At 37.7% G+C, this 10,902-nt stretch overlaps 1 protein-coding gene across 2 annotated transcripts; it reads left to right on the forward strand.

The window, feature by feature from the left end:
- The first annotated feature begins 1,048 nt into the window (after positions 1-1,048).
- LOC137885912 (Fc receptor-like protein 5) lies at positions 1,049-10,673 on the forward strand. 2 transcript variants are annotated; one of them, XM_068728257.1, is made up of 17 exons: positions 1,049-1,278; positions 1,456-1,491; positions 3,516-3,785; positions 3,876-4,148; positions 4,237-4,512; positions 4,735-5,013; positions 5,138-5,419; positions 5,539-5,898; positions 6,402-6,674; positions 6,880-7,119; positions 7,891-7,998; positions 8,134-8,149; positions 8,261-8,346; positions 8,462-8,512; positions 8,600-8,665; positions 8,844-8,906; positions 9,173-10,673. In XM_068728257.1, exons 1-17 carry the CDS (start codon positions 1,242-1,244, stop codon positions 9,178-9,180), a joined length of 2,724 nt encoding a protein of 907 aa, XP_068584358.1. In that variant the 5' UTR covers positions 1,049-1,241; the 3' UTR covers positions 9,181-10,673. The 2 variants fall into 2 exon arrangements, with proteins under 2 accessions (XP_068584358.1, XP_068584359.1); XM_068728258.1 differs by having other exon boundaries at positions 1,256-1,278; positions 3,704-3,785.
- The last annotated feature ends 229 nt before the right edge of the window (positions 10,674-10,902 follow it).

Consider the following 10,902-nt stretch of genomic DNA (forward strand, 5'->3'; position numbering starts at 1 on the left):
TGAAAATCGGAGAAGGGGGGGCTGAGATACAGCCCTGAACAGAGAGTCTGAAGCAGGATTTGACCTTAAACTAAATAACTAAAAAGGGCATAGAAAGAGCTTAAAACACTCAAAAAAGGTCCAATCTTCGGTCTATTGATTCAATGAACATCATGAGTGATACATAGAAGTGATATAGATTGTTTTTGAATTTAAAAAATACTTTTTTATTCAAATATTGGAATATTTGATCAGTTTTCTAATTTGAAATGCTCTATATTTCATAAATGTTTCACTGTATCTATGTATAGCTGTGTATATAGAGCCTATATCAGTTGTTCTAAGAGCCCAGCATATTAAAAGTCTTGGATACCCATACTTTCCAAAAAACAATACCCTAAAAGTGCTGTTTTTCAAGATCGAGCTTTTGAGTTTTCCAAGTTCTGCTGTGTTCCATCCTTATCTTATGTGAACCAGTAACATGTATTCTGATAGTTCCATAATTTTTCTCATCTCAAAAATATATAATTTTTTTTTTTTTTTTTTTTTTTTTTTTTTTAATTTTTTTTTTATACAATTAATTAGGTATTTCTTATCTTTATTCGAGCTGAGGCCTGCAAATAGGCCTCGTTTTTTAATAAGCATTGTAACTTACAGTATAAATACATACTATATTGATTGCATTTTTAACAATTTTCCTGAAGTAATTTGTTGCTGTGTGTAGAAACATCACGTGTTAAAGTGATGATGACACTGCCTAAGTTATCAAGCAACACGTTTTGTAGGTGTTAAAGGGAAGTGAAGTTGAATTATCTTACAGTGACAAGCTGTGCCTTGGCTTGTTTTTGCAATAATCTAGTTGGAGCAAGAAAAAGCGATTAATACAAATATTTGGGACCCAAGTGATTGCTGTATGTTTTATGATGTTTAAGGCGAAGTTACAAGCTACAAAAAAAGATCTAATGTCTGGACAGAGCACTCTATTCATTATTATTATTATTATTATTATTATTATTATTATTATTATTATTATTTACTACTTAGTGCAATCATGTGATGTCTTCCTGTCTGTTATAATTTGTTATTTTTCAAATTCCAGTGATGTGGTGTGAGGGCTTAAATCAGAAAAAGAACATCTGGTCTCAGATAAATATGAAATGTAACCTGTTCTCCTCACAGTTCTCCTTTTCTCTTCTGGCTCCAGTTTCAGTCTCTCTGTTCTTCAGAAGCAGAGTGATGGAGTGTCATTGCTGGATGTGAGGATGGGGCTCACTTTGTTCTGTGCGCTGTCATTCTCCTGTGAGTACATCAGTGGCTTTCTTTGCTTGAATGACGGATTTAGCGAAATGTAGTGAGAAGAACCGAGTGTGAGATGTTTGTCAAACTCCAGCAGTTTTTAAATGCCTTTGTTTATTATCTATTTGATATTAAACAAGAGTTTGATAATGTATGATGAGTTATCTATCTTTATTATAGTGCTGAATACACTCCTCTACTGTGGACATGCTGAAGGTAATTGAACAATTTTCTAGTTTTGCAATTTTTCGCTCCAGATAGATGTTACATTTTTTTTCGTGTTGTACATTTCTGCAAACCACTGCATGCCTTTAATGTTGATATGTCTGACCAAAAAATAAGTTAATTAATACATTTCATAACAGCTTTGAATAGGGATGTGTATCGTTTGGGTTTTTTCCGATACCGGTGCTTCAACGATACTTTTAAAACAATACCGGTGCCTAAACGGTGCCTGAACCGATACTTTAAAAACAAACACACAAAACGATGATTGACGACATTAAAGAAAGGCTTTTTTTATTGCCAAGGCAATTTGTTTTCTTCAAATTGAACAATATATTAACTGTTTGAAGTATACTATAAATATAAATAAATATAAAACACTTTGCTTCAAACTACAGCTTCAAACTTTTTAACTTCAAACTATGAACAATATATTAACTGTTAACAACAGTTTACAGTATACTCAAATAAATATAAATAAACTTCAGCAATTCTTTTGCAGAAATATGAGCATATTTGCCTTCTCTGGCAAAATACGACACCTCTCCTGACTAATTGCATGTCATGCACAGGAGAAAACCCTCTCAGATGGTGTGATGAGGCCTGTACACACAGGGATGAATTAGTGTATTGGACAGATCATCCCTGGATGGGGGTCGGTAGCGAGGATTGAGGACAGTGGTCATCTCTCTGTATAAAATACATTTGAGGATATTTATTAGTCTTTTTGACGAATTGTCTTAATGGAACAGATTTGATGCAAATATTGTTTTCACATCACTTTTTTTTTTACCTGAACCGTGGAGATTCCGCAGTGGAAAAAGAACGCAGTCCATTGACCACACATGTGGTCACAGACCTGTGGAGTTCCTCCACCTTCTCTTTTCTTAAATGAGCCTTCTTTGCCAAGGTGAGCCAGCTGTTGAAGCTGGAGAGCCAAAAATATAAACATAAATAATGTTAGATATTTTACAGGCAACAGAAGCATCCCTGCACATGCCATCGCTAGTTTCATTAACATTACACTGACTTGCTATGATGGCGGCAGGTAGCCTACCGTTTGCTAGTAGCTAGCTAGCTAACTTAAACATGGTTATAACGCCTAATTTATCATTTGTTATTAGGCCTACTTTTATAAATGCAAGATTTACAATCAACGTTACATTACTAACCTGAGGTAAGGCTGCTGTTGTCATCATCGGTCTCCACTTGTTCAACGTTGGGACCAGTCTCCCCATCGCCGGGGCCAGGGAGGCCCACACTGCCCTCTGTGGTGCTTATCATGGGCTCACGCTCACGCAGGCAGTCGAACACGATGCATGCCTTTTAGTGCGAAATACAGCCACACTTTTGACTGTTTACCTTTCGGCATTTTCTCTGTTCGGTACCCAACCCTAGCCTTGAAACAGTGATTAACTTTGTAACTTTGCAACAAAAATACTTGGTTAAGGAAAAAAAACGATCATGGTTTGTAATGTAATAACGTAACGTAACAAAGTAACAAAATAAACCCTAACAACTGAACTAGTACAATAATGTGTTCACTTTTGGTTTCACATTGGACACAAACAGCGGTCTCCTGGGTGAAAGTCGTGAGCAGAAATGTACAATGCAAACATTTATTTTTTCATGGCGACTGAGCTACATCTCCCCCTACTGTGTCATCTCTGATCTTTTCTTTTTTTTAATGTTTATCATTTTCATGTAGCAACATAAATTAGGATGCGACTGAAGTAGCTCTAAAGGGTGTGTTGTTGCATATTCTTCAAAGATTTTTTTTAGGTTTTTACATTTAATCTAACTGTTAAATGTATGTTTGCCTTTGAGTTCTAGATGCTGAGCTGACCTTTGAACCCAACTCGCCATATTTATTTACTGGAGAGTTTGTTACTTTCAAATGTGACATGAGAGAAGGAAATGTCACTGACTGGCATTTACACATTCAACAGAAACGGTCGACTTGAGTGGTGATTACCAGTGTGTTGGTGTTAGTTGTGTGTTTTTGGTGTAAACAGTGTCCAACAGGATTGTCGTGACCCAGCAGCACAACTGCTCTCAGATATTCGTTGGTGAGACGGTCACTGTTGTATGTGAGATCGAGGGAGTAGGAAACGCTGAGTGGGAGTATGAATGGAGAACAACCAGCTCAAACACACCCCCGACACACCGTGAATACAGGATTAGCAGTGCTTCTGTTTCCCAGAGTGGAAGCTACTGGTGTAAGGGTCGAAGGGACTCCTATTCCTCAACCGAGTGGAGCGATGCCCTCTCACTGATCGTATCATGTAAGTCAGATTGTCTTTCATTCATACTGTGCTTTAGTATCTTTTCATCTGTCTGAATACCAAAACTATTTTTCTCATACAAATGAACAGCTCATAAACCCAGGCCCACAGTAACGGCAGATAGCAGAACCATACCAGTTGGGGGCAAGAAAACACTGACGTGCTTTGTGGAGGAATCTGCTGATTGGATGTACAACTGGTTCAGAAGAACCTCTGTGTTTTCTGAAAGTCAGATCATTAGAGACGGTGAATCAGATGGAGCTATCAGTATCTCACAAGGAGGCATCTACCACTGCAGAGGAGGGAGAGGAAACCCAGTTTTCTTCACAGAGGACAGTGATCCAGTCACCATTGAGAAAAGAGGTGAGTGTCACTGCTGTAGTTTGGAGGGATACAGCGTGAAGAATTAGTGCTCAAACAACTAGTTTCCTCTGTTTCTGTTTGTGAACAGTTTCCAACAAGGCGGTTGTGTCGCTGCAACCCAACTGGCCTCTGATCTTCAGTGGTGAAACGATCACTGTTAGATGTGATATTTATAGAGGCGAAAACACTGGGTGGGAGTACGAATGGAGCAGACCCAACTCGGACACAATTCCAACGCACGATGAGTGCAGGATTGGCAGCGCTGCGGTGAACGACAGTGGAAACTACAGGTGCATGGGTAAACAAAGATGGGACTCGTATTCCTCGACAGAGTGGAGCGAGGTCATCACATTGACAGTTTCGTGTAAGTTGAACTAGGCGTAGTGCACAGTTTCTTCTTCTTCATTATCGCTCTTATATCATCGACACTTACCAAATGAAAAAGAGAAGGCTTTATTCAAACTGTTAAAGTGTTTTTGAACCGGGTTTTGTTTTGCCACTTCAGTTCAGTCCATTTTCTTTAAGTGGTTTAAATAAAGGAGAGCAATGACATTTGTTTTATGTCTTTGTGTTTTGAACTGAACAGCACACAGACCAAAGGCCAACCTGAGTGCTGACAACAGAGGCTTTCCTGTCGGGGGCAGTGTGACCCTGACCTGCTCTGTGAACCCATCATCATCCGGTTGGAAATACTTCTGGTACAGAGGAGAGACATCCTCTAAACCTCTGACCGGACCAGACCTTACCGTCCTCTCAACTTTACAAATCACTGTCTCACAGGAAGGAGTCTACTGGTGCGTTGGGCAAAGAGGAACCCCAGTTTACTACACAGAGTACAGCGATTCAATCAATATTCAAAGAATTGGTGAGTGTGGCAGTGACATATTCCATTCTGAATCCAAGATTGCTGATTGAGATCTGGTTGCTGTTGATGCTTACGTTTTTTTAATTTGTCATTTTTTGCATCTTTATTGGTGATTCGTGAACAGGAACAGACACAAACGCTGCTGCTGTGACCCGGCAACCCGACTGGCCTGAGATTTACTCTGGAGAGACGATCACTCTTAGATGTGAGATTCAGGGAGGAGACACTGAGTGGGAGTACGAATGGATGACAACCGGCTCATATAAACCTCCAAACCAAAATAAATACAGGATCAGTTTTGTTTCTCCATTATACAATGGCGACTACTGGTGTATGGGCAGACTGAAAAGAGCACAACGGAATTCAACAGGGTGGAGTACTTCATTCAAACTGACATTGTCTTACAGTAAGTCCAATTTTATTTCATTCAAATGGAAAATTCATAAATTTTTTAAAGTTTGGTTTGCTGGTAATCCACAAACAATCGAAACATGTATTAATTCTGAAAAAAACATTCTCCAACAGATAACCCTCAGCCTGTCCTCACTGTGTCTCCATTATGGCTGAGTCCTGGAGACTCAGTAACTCTGACCTGCAGTGTTAAACATCCATCTGCAGGATGGAGGTTCTTCTGGTATAAGGCTGTTCCCAAACCACCAGATATATCAGACATGTATGGCTTCTTTGGACATCATTGGATAGATTATCGCAGCCTCCACAACTCCTACAGCTATGAGCTTCTACCTGGTAGCACCAATGGTACTGAACAGGATTCCTACATTGTTCATGGACAGACGCACACAGCAGGATATGTGTGCAGAGCTGGAAGAGGAGATCCAGTGTTTTACACTCAGTATAGTAAACCTAAGTTCGTCTGGTCTGGAGGTAGGTTTGTTTGTTTCTCACTTATATATATATATATATATATATATATATATATATATATATATATATATATATATATATATATATAGGAAAGTAGCCTAATTCTCACATTGGCTTTTAATTGGATGTGCATGAAGAAATATTCAAGGCTCGACTCAAAATATATGCACCTGAAGTGCCTTAACGACTTGTTTTATTTTGGATAGTTTAACTGACTAACTTTTGAATCTGAATTATTTAAATACACATGTACAATTTCTATGTAATATTTTATGTATTTTCTATGTAACAGATAAATCAATTAACAGTAATTACCGACTAATTACGCTCAACTATTGTTCAAGGAGACTATACTCTAGACAATTGCGCGCACACAGCAACACAAAAAGTGACTGGTTAACACATTCACAATAGCTGTCTATCTTGCTGCAACATTTTGAATCAAAAACGTGGCATGGCTTTCGCTTTTCCTTGTTTGACTCTTCATCAATGCTGTTTTTCAGATGTTCACTCAGCAGCGTCTCTCACGGTGAGTCCTGACAGAGTGCAGCACTTCACCTCTGACTCTGTGTCGCTGAGCTGTGAGGGAAACTCTACTGCGTGGAGAGTGATGAGGTTTTTTGGGGATGGCCCCCCGTCACACTGCTTTTCCTGGGGGACAATGTCTGGATCCACATGCCACCTGAACCATTACAGTCTCTGGCTCCTTAATGCAGTGCACTGGTGTGAGTCTGGATCAGGAGAGTCCAGCAATGCTGTTAACATCACTGGAAATTGTAGGTTTTCATCAGGGTACTTTTGTGAACGTTCATGTCATTTCATATTTATTTAATTATATCGTTTACACATGCATTGGAAATACTGAGTTCACTTTTCCATCCATTAGCTACACAAGCAATGTATGTGGCTAGCATTAACCAAACTCCACTACTTATTAATTTGTCAGGCCGAACATATTCATAGCGTTTAACGGTTCTACAGATTTAATTATCCTGGTGAGCCCCGTCCATCCTGTGAGAGAGGGGGGTTCTGTTACTTTTGGCTGCATGCAGAGGACAGGAAAACCACTTTCCAACGTCACTTTCTACAAAAATGACAAACTCGTCCGAAAGAGTGACAGAGCGGAGCTGGAAATCTCTGCAGTGTCAAAGTCAGACGAAGGCTTCTACAGGTGTGAACACTCAGGAGGGGTTTCACAACAGAGTTGGATGTCAGTAAAATGTGAGTATGATGCTGCCTGTCATTTCTTTGTCTGTGCTAAAACAGACTTAGTTTCAACAGATTTCACCCAATATGCCTTTTTTTTCTCCGCAGACATCTTGACTTGTAACTAATAACATTCACGATGGCTTCGTTCTTTTCAACTATCCCACTAAGTCAGGGGTTTTCAAACTCACTTAAGTTCAGCGACCACATGCAGCCCATTTTACCTCAAGTGGGCCGAACCAGTAAAATCATTGCACAATAATCTTTAAATAACAACAGCTCCAATATGTTTACCTTTCTACTAACTAGTGCAAAGAAGTACTAGCCTAAGCATGTGGGAACTATAATAGTTGATCCAGCATAGGGAGTGATACCCGTATTAGGACAGTGCGACCCCCAGTGGACAAAAGCAGGTTATTGAAAAATTGGAATTGTGAAAAGTGGTTCAGTTTGCAGCGAAGAGTCATGTTGTACAATTTTATGTGACGGCTTTCACTAAAAGCTTACTTTTTTTTTTTTTTTTTTTTTTAAAGAAACCATATATAAAACTAATATTTTTTCGTTCCCACTCTTCTAAAAGTTTTTTTTATTTCCTGCTTTAAGCTGCTGTCCTGGTGATAGAATTTAAAAATGTGAAGTAAATACAAATTAGCAGATGTACACAAGTCTCTCTAAGTAAAATGGGCGAGACTAGACTTGCACTTAAAAATATACAACCACTGATCTGCTTTTGGTCATGTGCTCCACTCGATAAAGTTAACTAATACGTATTCTTAATTATTGCAGCGTCCAGTTCTCCATTTCCTGTGCTGTTGACCGCGGGGCTGGTTAGTGGTATCGTACTGATAGTTCTCCTGACTCTGGTACTACTGTGTTGGTACAAAAAGTCAAAGGGTGAGACCTTTTTCTTGTTTATTATCGATCAATTACACTCTGCTTATTAAAAATCACTGAGGAACTCTGACGTCACCACATGGACTCATTTCGCTAAACAAGAACAAGCAACTGAATAATTGTCTTTTTTTGCAGATACGTGTTGTTACAGGTTGGTACATTAACACTCTTGTTTCATCTTAAATAAAACTACTTTTAGATTTACTAGATTTTACATATTACTTTTTACATAAGCACAATTGTTTTCTTCATCATGTTTCAGGCTCATCCAGTCTCAGAGGTCCGCTGTGGTTCACACTGTCGACCAAGATGAAAATCAACAGCAACTCTACTCCTCTCTTCTCCACGGTCAGCTCTTCCTGATTCATATCCAGTTATTATATGTATAATAACTTTTAATCTGAATCAAGTTCTACGATGTCTTGGACTTGAAGTGACTAATGTGATTTTTACTGACCTGTAGGTGACGTTTGTGTCTATGAAACAATCGTTGGCTCTGGGATCACCGGACGGGGTACAGTATAAACTCTGGATTGTGCCGAGCCGTCCTGAATGCTATAAGTGTTTAGAATTCAAGGCAGTACAATCGTTCTGTTTTCAGGTGAATTAGCAGATGGATACAGAAATGTCACATCTCAGATTCAGCTCAAAGCTCTGGGAAAGAGGAGTGAGTACACAATGTACCATCACCATAAACATAAAAAATTAATTCACTCATCGTTAATACCCAAAAGTGACAGCAGAATGTCAAACCCACAGATGTAATTGCCAAAAGTACACATTGTCATCAATTATACTTTGTGTGGTAAAAGGGAGATTTATTTTTCATTATATTGTTTTAACAGAAATACGCGTCGACGCAGCGGAGAGATCTGACTACAGTAATGTGAATCTAGATTCATCTGCAGGTACAAATATTAACACATTAACTATGGGTCAACTATTAACTCCTGAGTCATTTGCATTTAAATGGCATTAAATTAAATACTATCGAATGGTTATTATTAAATACACTAGGAGTACATCTAACTATTAGTCAGTATGCAGTTCAACTTGCAGTCAATATAGTCATACAAATTTTCATTTAATTCAATGCATTTAAAAACAATAATTAAGCCTTGATAATGATATAGGTACAAATATTTCAACTGTATTTATTATGGATTTGTTCCAGGTCCATAAAGAGAAGTGCATCATCAGCAAAATACGAAAAGCGTGGACAACGACATGACAAACAGCATTCATGTTTAAGTGTTGTCACAGCATTTATACATCTGCGGCCATCCATACGCTGCACACACGCAGCATTTTGCTTTGGATTTTAATCACTGTGGATTTCTGTTGAATTTGCTTTTGTATTAATACCTATTATGTATATTTTTGCTTGTTGCTGCTGAGGTTCAGTTTGTATAGTTGAAGTGATCCAATCTGAAAAATCTAATTTTACCAAAAGTGGGATCATCTACGGTCTGTAAAGTGGATTGTTGATTTTCTCTTCTTTGTCAGCCCAACTATGTGATTTTACGCTGATGAAGCAGCTGTATTCATTGGTAAACATCTCGTCATAATAATGTTAAAAGCATTGTTACCTGCTGTTCTTTTTGTTTAAATAATGCAACTATGTTTGATAGCTTCTATTTGATGGGCAAAGTAAATACTCAATACCACAATTACTCAGTACATTAAGATTAATTTGGATGCTAGAAAATCCTTTAAGTCTTACTTAGTAGAAACATTATTGTCAAATAAAAAGATATACCCTCTTAAATTAACATGCCAGTGTTATTTTGTATTGGATCTTTTCTCATTTAGAAAGCAAATTTGTTATACTTCACCTGTCACCACACAAGTCTTTCCAGTCAGCTCATCAATGGTTCCTTTCTACTATCCAGTCTACTATTGAACTTTGCTTTACCTGTCGAAAAGGTTACAAGGTTGAAGCGGCCAAAAGAGCACAAACACCCTGCCTCAGTGATGTGAACAACATATGACAATCATACAGGCAAATATCATAGTATGACTGTGAATACACATGAATATATTTCAAATTATGGATATGATTTTAAAAAAATACATCTGTTAATATAAATCCTACACGTTGTACATACAGTATATTGACATGTATGCATGCATATACTATACATAATTATCCAGTCCATTTATTTATTTGCCCTATTTGTATAGTTTACAACTTACAGAACGCTTGACTTGTATAAATGTTTTTTCATTGGTGCTATTTATATATATATTCATATGAATTTTCTATACAGCCATGTTTCAAATAACAATCCTGTCTATTCTTTACCTTTTATTTGTTCAGCTTTGTCATCCCTGTTCCCAGCTGTTGTATCTAGAACAGAGGTCTTCAACAGGGGGTCTGCGAAATTTTGGGTTGATTAGACAATTTCAAAAAAAAAAAATGTCCCAAACATGAATCTGTCCATTATTTTAATAGTTCAGTGTTGTATGCAAGATAACAGGTATGTTTATGCATGGCAGTGACACTAATAGGCCATCACTCATTTTTGGTTTCCACATTTAAGTTTAAAATAAAAACGTCAATTTGAATAGCTTGTATGGATGATTATCATGCAATTGACAGACAATGTTGATATTGGCATTGGTATTAGTTGACAAGGTGTGTTTATAAATGGCAGTGGCACAGCCACCCTACTCACTGTACCTTGCATATGTTTAAAATAAAAACATGAATATATGAACCTGTGTTTTATTTGAATAGCTTAGTATTGAATGCACAATAACAAGGTTAGTTTATACATGGCACTAGGCCCAGTTTAATATAAAACACAATTTTATACATACATACATACATACATATATAACTCTTAATTTAACCTTCTTTTTGTAATCAGGCCCGATCAGACGCATGTTGAGCTTGCTCTA

This window comes from Cebidichthys violaceus, unplaced genomic scaffold (assembly GCF_023349555.1).
Source record: "Cebidichthys violaceus isolate CVI_PGR_0920_01 unplaced genomic scaffold, fCebVio1.0.p SCAF_41, whole genome shotgun sequence".
Lineage (NCBI taxonomy): Eukaryota > Metazoa > Chordata > Actinopteri > Perciformes > Stichaeidae > Cebidichthys > Cebidichthys violaceus.

Coding starts and splice junctions, on each gene's coding strand:
- LOC137885912 (XM_068728257.1), top strand. CDS start 1,242: ATGGGGCTCACTTTGTTCTGTGCGCTGTCATTCTCCT. Junction 5,420..5,538: donor CAAACTGACATTGTCTTACA/GTAAGTCCAATT, acceptor ATTCTCCAACAG/ATAACCCTCAGCCTGTCCTC. Junction 8,347..8,461: donor CTACTCCTCTCTTCTCCACG/GTCAGCTCTTCC, acceptor ACTGACCTGTAG/GTGACGTTTGTGTCTATGAA.